The sequence below is a fragment of the Protopterus annectens genome, chromosome 8.part0 (assembly GCF_019279795.1).
Source record: "Protopterus annectens isolate FY-2018-M chromosome 8.part0, PAN1.0, whole genome shotgun sequence".
In the NCBI taxonomy this organism is placed as follows: domain Eukaryota; kingdom Metazoa; phylum Chordata; order Ceratodontiformes; family Protopteridae; genus Protopterus; species Protopterus annectens.
This window is the reverse complement of record NC_056741.1, coordinates 1,875,962,608-1,875,977,607: the sequence shown is the minus strand read 5'-3', so window position 1 is coordinate 1,875,977,607 and position 15,000 is coordinate 1,875,962,608. Positions and strand designations below refer to the sequence as shown.

The following is a 15,000-nucleotide window of genomic DNA, read 5'->3' as shown; positions in this document are numbered from 1 at the left end:
AATTGGTTTGTTTATAAGCTGTGCAATATAGAAAGGCTTTCTTATGACTCTGGGCACATGTTGGTCAAACGTTAGGTCACTGTACAAACATGTTCCTGAATGCCAAATAATTGGGTCAGTTCTCAGAGGGCATTGTCATGATTTTGACACCAGTTATTTGGGACAAACCTTCCTGCATGATGGTTAAGTCATTTGGGAATTCAATAACTGCTCCTAGCTTGCAGTTATCTCAAACTTAGCTGACCAAAGCCTTTTGGTATTTCCTTTTACATTTGAGATGTATATGCCAAACAGAAAAAGTCTCAGCACCGAACCCTGGGAGACACCATTAGTGATTGGTCTCTTCCCCTATTTCAATCTCCTGCATCCTGTGAGCCAAGTTGGCAATGCAGCTGGTGATGTAAGTGTTTGCTCCTACATTATTCATCTTTTGTACTACACCTGAGTAGGGATTGTGTCAAAAGGCTTGGCCAGGTCAAGGTAATGTGGTGTGAACTGTTTTAACTTCATTGCTTTGGTAACAAGAGTAAAGCTTAACATTTGTCCATGACTTTGAGCCTTTCTCACTTTCCTCTAGACTGTTTTCAAACACATTTTTAGGGCCATGCATACATGTATGCATTCTTTGATTCACCTTCCTGATTGTATTAAACTCTATTCCTTATATAATACAGCACCAGTTGTTAGAATGTATTTTAAATGTGTAATTTTGAACAGTCTTCTAGTAAGCAATGAAACATCAATAATGACAAAGCTACCCTTTTTAGAAAATTTCAACCATAAAAGGCCACTCAAACTTCTATCATTACAATTCACCAATATCAGTGAATATGCAAAGTGTTTGCAGAAGTAAGTCATCTAAATAATCCCACATTAAAGGGATCTCAGACTCTAACTAATGAAGAGGTTACTGCTAGGAAACAACTTTATATTTCATTGTTTCATCTACAAATAAAGTGGCTGTTGCCCTTGAAGAATAAATTGCCTATGTTGCATTAAAACTCACAAGCTAGTAATATTGCAATAAGGAATGGATGTCAAACTGATAACAAGTTCATAGTTACTAGGTAACTCCTCCAAAGGAGGACATTCATAGGACTGCAGCATCCACTCCCTTTAAAATACAACACAGTACAGTATCAATGAGACATCTGCATGCTGTGGGAGTAGAACCCACAGCTTTCTGCATCAAAAGTAAGGCTACTACCTGTTGTACAATACAAACAGACCTGGAATAAGCAGCACTAAACTTCTCTTTCCCCGAAGCTCCCAGCTCCTTGTAAAAGCGTTTATTTATTTAACATTTGTTTACCGGGAAAGTCAGATTTGGAACAAAGCCAATTTTCAGCAGAGGCCCAGGAAGAAATGCTCCAGACACATGTCTTTGTAACATGGGGGGAAAACCACACAAACACAGGCAGGACATACAGACTCCACACAGAAGGTGCCCCAGTCAAGAATCAAGCCAGTGAGTCTTTTGATGGGAGGCAACAACACTACTACTCCACCATCCACTTGACACAAGTAAAGCTCTCAATTTCACAGCAGAAGAAATCTGGAAAAAGCCAAAATTTATTTGGGGGTGGGGGGCAAAGGCCCCAAACCAGGGACACATTTTAAATATTGCTTGTATAATCTTAGAAAGTTGCTAAAATAGTGTTTTGTGTTACCATGTGTTTCCAAAGATTTGATAGAAAACCACACACATTTTAAGAGAAACAGACCAAAAGTATGAGCCAAATGTTCTGTGAAAATCTAGACAGTTGAGAGTTATGGACTGACTCCCTGAATCACAAGTGATGGTGTGGGTAGAGTATGCAGGCTGTTGCACCTAAAGTACAGGGTTTGAGCTTGGATAATTCTCACCACCAGCACCCACAATGTGCCCAGTAATGACTCTGCAATTCATATGGAGTTACATGTGTAGGTAACATATCGAAGTGTGATTGCAATTTTGTTTTATAAAACCCATTGCCCCTACCACTACTTCTGGAAATGTCTGGGTATCCTTTTTCTACATTGCCCTCATTTCTGTGTGTCTCAATGTACGTAAGAGACTGTAGTCACTGGGTGCAATTATTTTATTGAGCTACTTTTGTCTTCTTTTCATGGGCTACTATATCTGTTTTTTCTCGCATCTACTTTTCTAACTGTTGGTACTGGGTGATCCAGTGGGATATACAATTCATCATTTTCTATAATGCTTTGTGGCTCGTTTCCAGTGTTTTTCAGCAACTTCAATACCATATTATGAATAGTTCATCAGTATGGTCAAGGTTATGATAAGAAAGCATGAGAATGACTGCCAACAGGATCTTATAGAAGCATACATTGTTTTTCCTGGTCAGTCAGCTGAAATTAAATAATAATTTCATTCATGCTGTGTGATTTTACTATAAAAATATGAGCTCTCCATTAGCTTGAGAAGACACAGGTTTATTTTACTTGGTCTCCTTTGATCATGTTTTTAAATAAAGAGATTTTTTGTCTGGCTAAAATCTAAGTTTTGTGTCTTTCCTTAACAACAACAAACTGCTGACTGAGAAAACTGGTGTAACTTATTTACTTCTGCACACTCTGATATACTCATGATCAATGGCCACCAGTGGATGAGAAGAAAGGATAGTGTCAGCAACAAGAGAGTCCCCGAACTCACCTGTACCGACCCCCCACACACGTATATGCACGCATAGATCAGTCCTGCTCATGCAGGAAATGAATTTACCTAGCAGATGCTAACCAAATAGAAATAAGTTTGTTTCATTCATTTCTTGATAGCACTGTAATCATAATCAGGATTGCAGAGGGAGCTGGAGCCTATCCTGGAAAGAATAGGTATGAAGCAGAGAAATAATCCTTGATGAGGTACCTGCCCATTGTAGGACACACACACACACACACACACACACACACACACACACACACACACACACACACACGCGGAGCACCAGCCTTATAAGTAAATGGAGCACCGGCCATATAAATAGTAAACAGAGCACCAGCCATAAAAGTAGTAAATGGAGCACCAGCTATATAAATAGTAAACCAGGCACCAGCCATATAAATAGTAAACGGAGCAGCACCAGCCATATAAATAGTAAACGGAGCAACACCAGCCATGCAAGTAATAAACGGAGCACTTCTTACCGTGGGTGACTCTGGCAGCAGGCTTAGCGCTAGCAGCAATGAGATTGGAAAATACATTTTCCACGCACTTTTTGTGTTTTAAAATTCACATTAGTGCGTGATGCATGCATGAGTCCTCTTTAAAGAAAAACAAGTCTTGCAGCTGTAAAAGTGTGGGGGGTGCTACCCCCTCACTCTATGGTTCCGGCAGATATGACTGAGGAAGGGCTATACCTAAAAGCTTTGCAGAATTTTATTTGATGTGTTTTAAAGTCATTCTCTCTTGGCTTTGTTTTTTCATTGTACATTGTTTAGGCGTTGAGTGCATTTACACAGTTTTTGCTGGTAGTTTTCTTGTTTACAATTGGATGGAGAAGAGGAAATTCATCCCTGGTGGGACACCTATGTCTCTAATGGGCACAGACAGCTTGTAAATGGTTAATATCTCAGACCCCTACTTGTAAATGTTTCATCTCCCAAGCTTTTGCTTAGAGACTTATCAATGGTACCAGAACTTGTTTGAGAATTGGGATGCATGACTAGACTTAAAATGGCCTCTGTGGTCATTAGCCTAGTACACAGATCTGAACCTGTATATCTTTGTTTTTGTCAGATGCAGTTCAGTCCATTATCGACAGACACACACACACACACACACACACACACACACACACACACACACACACACACACACACACACACACACACACACACACACACTATCATGCACTTGCAACTGTCGTTGTTGCAGTTAATTGCATTAGATCTGCTTTTGTTTTTTTCTCTGGAGTCACTAACTGGAATTTTTAGGAAGGAGGAAGTTCGTAAAGGGAAATTAAATGATGGGTTCTTCTAAGTGATGCTGCAGTTACTTGCTTTGTTTTTTTTTCTCCCTCCCTTTTACTAATGCAGTTACCAAGGGGATCAAGGCTGGGTATTTGTTGAAGTCTTTTATTATACATAAACACATCAGGAGCTGTAACTGGAATATATACTTCGAACTTCATAAGATAACTGACTGACTCATTACTTTAAACAGACTCACATGTGCATCTCCATTCATGCCTGCATTCACTCTGACTGACTACACAAAATGGCACTGATCTTGCATGTGCTCAGTAACTTATATGCACGTTATCTAGTTACAATGGCTGACTAAGTACTATACACACAATGATCTGCATCCTCCCTCTTTGATCATCCTCCCTCTTTGATTTGTTTGACATGCAATAGGAGAACAAGATATTTTACAAGCTAGATATCACATCAACATTTAACAAGTTGAATTGAAGTCCAGGTCGTTGTGTATTTTGGATTGGGTCTGGAAATTCTACCTGATCTGGTCACATAAAAACTTTAACTGGGTTTAGCAACAGGGACAGTCTCTGGGAATTCTTTTACAACTGGAAATTTGGGGATTACATCAGGATTACTTGAAGAAATTGCACTGTCCTCTAGAATTTGAACAAGTATAGAGTCACTCTGAGAAACAGAGTCATTGGCACAGGTGATCTGCTGCATCACTTGTTCAGAGACTGGTAGTATGTGTCTTTGATTCCTTCTGAAATCCATTCCTTCAGATTGTATGATGTAAAATCTCTGTTCTTCATAAATATTATTGTTCATTCTCACTCGACCATATCCTTTAGATGTTTGCATTTTCACAATCTCTCCTTGTCTTAATGTGCTGAGAGGGTTGCTGGATTTATAGTAGTACAACTTTTGTGACTGGTGTTTTCTCAAAAGTTTTACCATTCTATTGTTCTTTGCGTTTGGTATCAGTAATTGTTTACTAATCAGAAGAGTTGTTCTAGTCTGTCTGGACATCAGTCTCTGAGCAAGTGAACCAAGAAAATTATGTCAAGGAGTGCTTCTGAAATTTATTAGGTTAAGAAAAACATTGGTACCATCTCTCTTGGAATGCTCCATCAAGTACTTCACACTTTGAACTGCACACTCAGCTAATCCATTGGACTGTGGATGCTCAGGACTACTAGTAATATGGATAAAGTCCCAAAACTCAGCAAATCTCTTAAACTCATGACTTGTAAAGTGTGCACCATTGTCAGATATGACTTTATGCAGACTACCATGGACAGAAAAATGTCTCTTCAACTTCACAATGACAGTGCTGGATGTTAAGTTAGGAAGAAGGTCAATTTTGTAAGTGTCTACTAACACTAAGTAATGTTGGTCATTCCATTTGAAAATATATTTAGCAACTGTCAACCATGGTAATTCAGGAATCTGGTTCAGATGAAGTGGTTCTTTTTGTTGGTGGGATTTAGTGCTATTACAAATGGAACATGCTAGAGTTTCCTTCTCTATGTCTTTTGACATAGAAGGCCAAAATACTACGCCTCTTGCCCTTCTTTTCATAAAATCAATTCCAGGGTAACCACGATGGAAACTTCATATATTCCTGCTGTAATGCTGAAGAAGTTGCCACTTTAGGACCTTTCATGATGATTCCATCTTCCATTATAAGCTCATTTCTATAAGGAAAATACTTCTGTATGTCAAGTGGTAAACTGGTTTGTCATGCTGGCCATCTTTGACTGATAACATTTTTCAGCTTTGGGAAAAATTGGGTCTGAAGCTGTGTGATTTCTGGGTTCATCAGAATGTAATGAGGAAAATTTTCTGACTTCCATGACAAATTCAAACTGAAAGAAGTTGCTTATGTGGGTCAATTGTTTACAGTTCTGGCTTACAACCAGATCAATCTAAACAAGCAGCAATTCTTGAGATGCCAGTTTCAGAAAATGTCACACCTTTGCAATGTTTTCTTGGTATGGTCAACTATTTAGGAAAGTTCATTCCAGACCTGAGTTCTTTCAGCACTGTTATGTGAGTTGACATGCAAAAATGTAAACCGGTCCTGGTTGGAACACCAAAAAGCATTTGACATTCTGAAGAACATTGCCAGTCCACCCACATTGAGATATTTTGATGTTCACAAACCTATAACTCTTTTTTTGTGATGCTTCAAGGTATGTTCTTGATGCAGCACATCTTCAAAAATTCATACCAGTAGTCTATGCATCCAGAACATTAACCCAAACTGAGATGCAGTATGCACACATCAAAAAACAGCTTTTAGCAGTAGAGTTCACATGCTCGAGGTTGAATGATTATATTTATGGCAAACCTGTTCAAATAGAGACTGATCACCAGCAGCAAACAAAGCTTACCAATTTCAGAAAGAAACAGTTCAAATAAGCAGGCACAATAAGCCTTTAACCAGAAACTCCCAGCTCAGAAGGGCAGTATCTACCCTCTCCTCCCACAAGAATGCAGCCCACACCTTCTTAATGTAAAATAACTGGCTTGAAGCCCAAGTGCTTAAACCAGGTCTAATACACTCTTAGAGTAACAGACACTAAGCCTTCAGTCAGCATCTCCCAACTTAGAATGATGTAAGCTACCTGTCCTGCCACAACAGTGCAGACCACAAACCTTCTTAATGTAAAACAACTGGTCTGAAGCCCAAGTACTTCAACCAAAGACTTAGAATAATAGTTACAATTTAATCAGGCTACTACCAAGCAGTAATAAGTATAGCAGAATAAATGCACAAAAGTAGGAAGAAACACAAATACAGTAAAAGCAGATGAATAAAGTGCATTTTTTTATATAACAATAGAAAATGAGCAAACTAATTTAAACAAATTACCCAATTAACCAGAAAAAAAGATCAAAACTGAGCCCTGTTCCAGCAGTCTTCAATCAGACAAGTACTAACTGCACACTCCTGCCACTAGGGTGCAGGGGAACCTTCTCCAAAAAAAGATGGCCTGGATTAGTGCTCAAGTTATACAAACAAAGCTAGATTCAGCATGCCTGAATCTAGTCTATGTTACAGCAAACAAGAAATTCCCAGCTCAGAAGGGCAGAATCTAACCTCTCCTCCCACAAGAGTGCAGGCCGCAAACCTTCTTAATGTAAAATAACTAGCCTGAAGCCCAAGTGCTTAAACCAAAAATTAATACACTTTTAGCATAGCAGACACTGAGCCTTCAATCAGCAATTCCCAATTTAGAAGGATGTAAGCTACCTGTCCTGCCACAACAGTGCAGACCACAAGCCTTCTTAATGTAAAACAACTGGTCTGAAGCCCAAATGCTTAAACCAAAAGGCTTAGAATAACAGTTACAATTTAATCAGGCTACTACCAAGTAGGGTTGCCACCCCTCCGTTTTTTTTTCCGGACTATCCTGAAATCAAACTGATTCTCTGATAGTCCAGAAAACACTGTACAAACTCTGGTATTCTGTTTCAAAAAGGAAACAGACTATCAGAGTTTGTAAATTGGCTTATTTACTATGCTTTTTTTAACAGAAAAGCATAGAAAATCAGCCGAAAGCAGGCAACAGGAATGGAAAAAGAAGGCGTTCCTCGTCGAGTGATGTCATCATGACATCACAAAATGGGTGGGATTTGGGCAGGTGAGGGGTGGGCAGGGTTACTGGTGATGTGAGGGGTGTGGCTTTACTCTGGTTTTAGGCATGATGAAAGGTGGTAACCCTGCTACCAAGCAGTAATAAATGCAGCAGAATAAATACAATTGAGTACTTTTAAGAAGAGGCAAAAGCAAAATAAAGTGCAAGGAGCGAGGAAGAGAGAAAGGAGGAGCAGAAGTTAAAACCTAAGTGGGTTGGCCTTCTCAAATGTTCTCTCTGTATTTAGAGTGAACACCAGACTGCTAAGGGTGTCTCAGATCAAGTTTAAAATAGGGGCGGGTATATACTAAGGGTAGGTGTGTGTATGTGCTTGGTTGTGTGCGTGTGTGTTATGTTTGTTGTAGGAAGTGTTGGGAGGTATGTACGTTCATGTATGTATGTGTTTTGTAGTGTGTGTGATGTGTGTTTTTTGGGATTTTGTGGATTCGTGATTTTGGGTGTTGGGTTTGTGTATGTTCGGTGTATAGGGTATTCGACTTCATAGTTTCATGATACTGAAATTTGATATTTCAGTATTTTGAAATTATGAAGTGAATCCCATTTTATATTGTCAGTGCATTTACTATTAAATATATATTCATCTTCCCAGTCCAATAGTACCAGATTAGCAAATATTGGGGTGCATGCTGCACCCATAGCTACTCCTTTTCTTTGCCTATAAAGTTCACCTTTGAAATAAATTAAATTATTATCCAAAACTAAAGTCAAAAACTCAACCAATAACCTAACCTTCTCCTATTCAAAACCTGCGTACTTCCTCACACTTTTGCTAAAACTTTCCAATCCATCTTCTTTCGGGATACAGGAAAAAAATCTATTACATCTATAGATAAAAAGATTAAGTCCTTTTGCCATATCTCTTACCTTAATCTACTTAAGAAGTCCCAAGAGTCTTTTATTAGGTGATGCACAGTACTGTAGATGTGCTTTAATGATCTATCTATTACTACACTAAAAGGGAAAGTTTTAGACTTGCTGCCAGAGATAATAGGACAAAAGGGGGGTCTAATATATTCTTATGTATTTTAGGTATACCCACTGCGGTAGCTAAAATGGGGTGTTCTACAATCCACCCTCAAAAAATTGTACAAGTCCTGGGGTATCCTATCATCTCATAAAAATTCCTCTAAATATAAATCAATGCATCGACAAGTGATATTTATTTCATTTTTGATATCACTTTATATGTACCAGTATTGTTTAAGATCTCTTATATTTTGTTGGTGTACTCACATGTATCATATAATACTACTCCTCCGCCTTTATCTGCCTTCATTATTCTTATGTTTTTGTAGTTACATATTTCCTTTAATACCATCCACTCATTCCTACTAAGATATCTCTTGATTCTTCTGTTTGTGTGTTTTTCCTGTAATTTATACAACTTATCTGTGATTACCTTTTCTAACATAACTAAGGATGGATGTAAGGGTGGGTTACATTTACTTTTTCTCTTAAATCTCTCAAGCTGAATGTGTGTATTTGCATCTTTAAAATATATAGCTAAATTGAATTTCCTCAAATATAATTTAATTTCAAGCAAGGTGTCTATCAAATTGAATTAAGTAGTTGGCATATATTTCATACCTTTAGAGAACAAATCAAAGTGTTCTTTCTCTAATTTAAGAGAGGTGTAATTATAAATGTTAACATTTCCTATAGTGTACATTACTTGATGACTGTTAATGATTTTGCATTTATTCCCATCTGTATCTGTCCCACTGTCTTGACCTCTATCCCTGTGTTTGATTTTCCTGACGCCATTCTCTCTGCCCTGAATCCTACCTTTTCTTTTTGTAATTCTATATCTCCTGTCTTTCTCTCCGATAAAAAATTCATGATTTATAATTAACTTGCCTATCATAAATATATCTATTTGTATTCTTAACCTGACCATGGTCTGTGTTTGCACTTTACAATATCATATCCCTTTTCCATGGTTAAACTGTTAGTGTCCTATAATCTCCCATGTCATGTTCAATTTTCTTACACATAATGTTATCACATTTGACATTTACAGTTTCAGACTGCTACCTGTACCTCCTTTCCCATTGTGAAAATAATATATCATCAGTAATAGCAGTACTTCTCTGCTTCCTCGGTACATAATTTCCGTTTATTGTATTTCATTAAAAATCTCATATATATGGAAAACCAAAACTATTAAACATACTCTTGCATTCATTGCATATTTCTTCATTTAGTTCAATACCTAGCAGTTCCTTAAAAAACCTTACACCACAGGCACAATTTTAGGCTCAATACACCGATTCAAGTATGCATTGTCCATTTGCAAAATGTTGACTTTTTCAAGTTTCCTTTCCATAGAGAAAATCATGTCTTATAAAGTACCATTGTCATCTTTGTCAGTGTTAACCCTACTATAAGTATGCACGTTAGCATTAGGTTCAAAAGTGTAATTAAAGTCTAAAAACTTTTCAAAAGCATGGGCTGTACTGTCAGTTCCATCTATCATTTCTCTATGCATATGTCCATTATGTTCTTTTTCAGAAATTTTAATAATAGGTGTAGTAGTGGTTTTGTCAACCACAGCAGTATATGTTCATTTGGGAACAGTTCATTTAGGTTTAGCCCCACATCTTTCATATTCCTTTTCTGCTGCCTCTGAATATCCAGGCCCTTCCGATTTACTCCTCAAAGAATCGTGTAGTTCCATAATGAAATTAGCACCATTGGAAGTTGAAACTTCTCTTGTTTAGATTCATGACTGCCTCCACAATTATGACAGTTAACAATGAGGGTGTTTGTTGCCACACCCTTTTGGTTAGATTTCTTTTTTCATCTTAGCTTTATGTTGTATGCTATCAACATTCTCATTGGCAGATACTGCATGCATGCTTTTCTCATTCGTAAACATATTTGTATGCTTTTCTGTAAGCTCATGTATTTGCAAATCTCACTGGCTTTGCTTAACATTAAATCACTGTCTCAAAGCAAATCTTTCTCACTGCATCATCCACACACAAGCCTGTCTTTTAACAACTCATCTCTAAGATCACCAAATCTCCACTTTTTTGCTTTATTTCTTAAGTTGGTAATACATGCTGCTATAGTTTCACCAGGCATTTGATTTCTTGTTTAAAACCTGCACCTTTCCATTATAATATTCATTTGAGGGTTACACATTTCTCTAAATTTACATTTTAAGCACTCAGGGTCTTCCCACATTTCAGTCTGTATCACAATATGGCAGTTCATTTCAGCTTGTATCACAGTATGGCACTTCTCCCCCTCCCCTGCATTCACAGCAGGGTGCATACACAAATGAATGTTCCCTCTCAACGGCTTCTGAGTCAGCTAAATTAAGAAGTATAAATTCTTTTGTATGCGCATCTTTATCAGAAAATGCAGCCTGTATGAAAATATATTCTTGCAGAAACACTTGCCAATTATCAGCAATATTATTATGAAACACCAGCGATCCAGGTCTGTGAAATCACAAAAATGTCATTTAAATAAAAGCATAGACCAGGTACATGTAACTCTGCCCAACTGCAAAACAGTCTCTCTGAAGAGGTTTTACTTTAACTCATTACATCCAAGTGATGCCTCCAAGTGCATCTGTAGTTAACTCCTACTGATGCCTCTAGGTGTCAAATACTGCTTATTCATATTTGCGGCAATAATTCCAAAACCATACTATGTACAAGGTTTGAACATATTTCTTCTTAAAGCTAACACAATGGCAAACTCAACTGCATTAATATATACCCTCTGTCTAGTGCAGGTAAATAGATATTAACTGTTGTTACGATGTTAATTTATATAGATATAATTTTCAATGTTTTCTAAATATCTCAGCAACTAAGTAACACAGACAGAACTTCTTAGCCTCATATGGTAGCTCTCAGCTAGATGAATAAAATGGCACTGATCTTCCACGAGCTCAGTAACTTATATGCATGTGCTATCTTTACAGTCACTGCCTGGGTACAATGCACACAATAATCTACAAGTTTGAACCTTATATTGCTGCAAATTTCCTTTGTTTACAATGAGCACAAAATCTTACTATTGATTGTGCTTGTGTTTGAACAGTTTAAGAAAGATCTAGCTAATAGATTTTGTGACAGAGGGTACAAAATGGGACATGTTCTGGGTGTAGGCAACTGGGCATCAACATTAAATAGAGAGGATCTCTTGAAATATAAGGATAAACATCAAACAATTAGCTCAGACATTTGGATGAGTACATATGGAAGGAATACAGATACACTAATGAATAGTGTACAAAGACATTGGAACATCTTCTTGGCTGACAACAACTTATTGTAATTCCTTCAAGAGAAATGTCATTTTTCCTTAAGTAGGGACAGAAATTTGGGTTCACACCTAAGCCATTATAAACGAGGGTCCAGAACCACCACACCTTCTAGTACACAAACAACTATGATGGGGGACATACTTGTTAGATGTACACCCTGTGGTCATTGTAGTCAGTGCAACATAATTATGAAATCTAAACAGTTCATAAATAAGAATTCTGGAATGTATTTGATATCCATTTTTTGCTAACTGCAGCAGTGATTGTGTGATTTATTTGGCTACTTGCAGTTGTTCAGCATTCTGTGTGGGTCAGACTTTGAGACCACTTAGAATAAGGATATCAGAAAATATCAGTGATATGAGGATGAAGAAACCCAGCAGTGCATTATATAAGCATTCCTTAACATATCCTACAACTTCTTTCAGATTTATGGTGATAGACAAAATTGGGGGCAACAGATCAACAAAAGCTGGGTGGCATACTATTCTTGATGCCAAAGAAAAGGGGATAGTTAAATTGGGGGGACTTTTTCCACTGGGACTTAATGAACATCTGTAATTTGACCAATCAGTTTGTTTGCTGTATTTGATGTCATGCATAAAGGTAGCCTGATCTTTTTTTCTTTTTTAACACTGAGGAAGACTATGTAACCATTATAGTCGAAACCGGTTTGTTTGTTATTTCTTTTGCTGATATCCATAAATATTTTATATTTGTATCAGCACTACGTTTGCTGGCTTACATTTTGCTTTCTACATTGTGGTTGAAGCCGTGCAATTGCCTAAACATGCAGGGACCTTCTTTTACTGTTCATCCTCTCAGACCTACCTTTCCCATTTCCTTCTTCAGGATTTGAGTCACTACTAGCTAGTATATTCAAGGCTTCTGTTTTTATACTAAGAGTTTTGTTCATCTGTACCAAGGAATCAACATTTATTTTTCTATTTCGATTTTGCAGGGTTTTTAGAAAATAAACTTCAAAGGAGATCAATGTCATTCAGGCATGCATGTCTAAATTTGTATTATGTTGTTCATATGTTGGCATTAGGCTGGCAGTGTTTTTGGTTTTCTAATTTTGAAACTTATTAGTTAAATTGGTCATGATCAGTTTTAGAAAGATTCCATTTAGCCAGTTAAATAGTTCAGTTGCTGCTCTATTTTATAAGAGGCATATAATAAACTATACAAGATTAATTATATGAAATCATATGAGGGCATTGGTAGTGAAATGTATTGAGGCTTCCATGACCTTTGCTGTTAAAACCCTTGTTAAACAGAAACATTAATAAGATGTTGGGGACCTTACTGTGTATTAATCCTTTTATACATTTCTGTGTGTCTTTTAGTGAAATTTGTAAATCTAATATGGGTAATAACTAATATTTAGAGCCTAGCAGCCTAAATCTCATTACCTTTCTAGTTATGTACCTGTTTGAGCATTTACTTACAAAACTTGTATGACTATTCCCTTCTTTAGGAACCATAATGGCAGATCCAATGGTGACACTGTGTGTGTATCCAGACATTCAAGATGACAGTATGGATACTTACCAAGAGTTTATTTTTGTTGTTGATCGGTCTGGAAGCATGACAGATATAATTAGATCATCTGGGAAAAACAAGATTGAAACTGCAAAAGTAAGTAATCATAACATTCACCCATTTTAACTAATTGATAGTCATAAAGCTCTATCACTTTTTAACTGTGCTGAATTTTAGTCTGAAATTTTCAGAGTAGTCATTTAAAGGACCCTTCTGTCAAACTGTTGCATGATGTTACAATGCTCAGGTTATAACTGGGTCCTAATAGTACACAATACTTTACATGGGTTCTTACATGTGAATGGGTCCACATGAAATGATGAGGAAACTAACATATCAGTAGCACAGTGCTTCATAAACATTTATACTGCTTTCCGGGTAAGACAACCCAACAAATATTCACAAGAGTAATCATTTTGGTGACTACTTCAAAAACTATATGTAGGCAGTAATGTCATTTTTAAGTTGATTTCGTTTGTGATATGCTTGCTGCACCCCAAAATGTAATAATTTTGGTGCAATGCCAAGGAGCTGAAAAAATATGTAATAGCAATGCTCCTGCTACTCTTATTATTTTTGGTTTAGCTTACAGTATACTTCTAAGCCATTATTTAATTTTTATGGTAATTCTTATGTATTGCATTTCTTTTACTATTCATGTAATGTGGCAGGGCTAGCCAGCTAATATTGTGAAGACTAGCTATAGGAGATGGTCACTCTTGGTGTCCACACCATTTCATGTACAGATTAGGAAGAAGGGCGCTGATATGAATATTGATCCTTTTGTAGTCATGTAGTGTTTTATTTTTGTGGACTGTATCATCAGATGCCTCTTAAGTCAAACAATCCCTGACAGATTATTTATAGTGCTGTTTCAGCTTCATGTTATTCACTTCATGCCTCTTCTATAGTGCTTTATTTTACTTTTGTAGAGTTTATGCTTTAACTTTCTTAAGATATTATTATTGGGTGTTTTTTACTGTGTTTCTCAGGTAATGTACATTGGTGTTTACTGCTTTTATTGCTGTAAAGTGTTTTTAGTTTGTGTCACAATTCTGATTTCTGTTTCATTCTATTCAGTCAATATCATCATTATTATTATTGTTATTCTTATTATGATGATGATGATGATGATGCCGACTTAGTAATGCGTTTTGAGTTTGAGATGTCTGTTTCTGGTATTTAATGTCATTGGTATTTTTACTGAATTAATTTTTTTCTGTGCATAGAATAGATATGATGCACCTGTTTCTTGCAAATTTGTCAGTTTTCCTAAGGTATCTTGTTATGGTTCTTAATCTACTTGTACACAATGTTTAGTTGGTAAGAGATTTATTTATTTATTGACAAGTAAAGTAAATTGAAAATAAAATTGTAATACAGCAAGGTTGGGGGAGACGGTGTATTTTGGTGGGTGACTGGTGTGGTAACTTGAGATGCATGCTAGTGTAGTAAGAAATAGGATTGTGAATATGTGGCTTATAATCAAAATGGAACAGGTGAGGATTAGAAGTTAGTAATGATGTGGGTCATTAGGCAGTGGTGTTATGTGAAAAGAGTGTGTTTATATGTAGCTTGATA

The 15,000-nt window shown here is 36.8% G+C and overlaps 1 protein-coding gene across 2 annotated transcripts in view; it reads left to right on the top strand.

The window, feature by feature from the left end:
- LOC122809692 (von Willebrand factor A domain-containing protein 5A-like) overlaps positions 1-15,000 on the top strand; it is a 1,295,998-nt gene that overhangs the window by 414,236 nt on the left and 866,762 nt on the right. For both annotated transcript variants that reach the window (XM_044081369.1, XM_044081368.1), the window contains exon 7: positions 13,355-13,515. In XM_044081369.1, the coding sequence (XP_043937304.1) occupies positions 13,355-13,515 (161 nt within the window). The remainder of the gene's footprint in view (positions 1-13,354; positions 13,516-15,000) is intronic.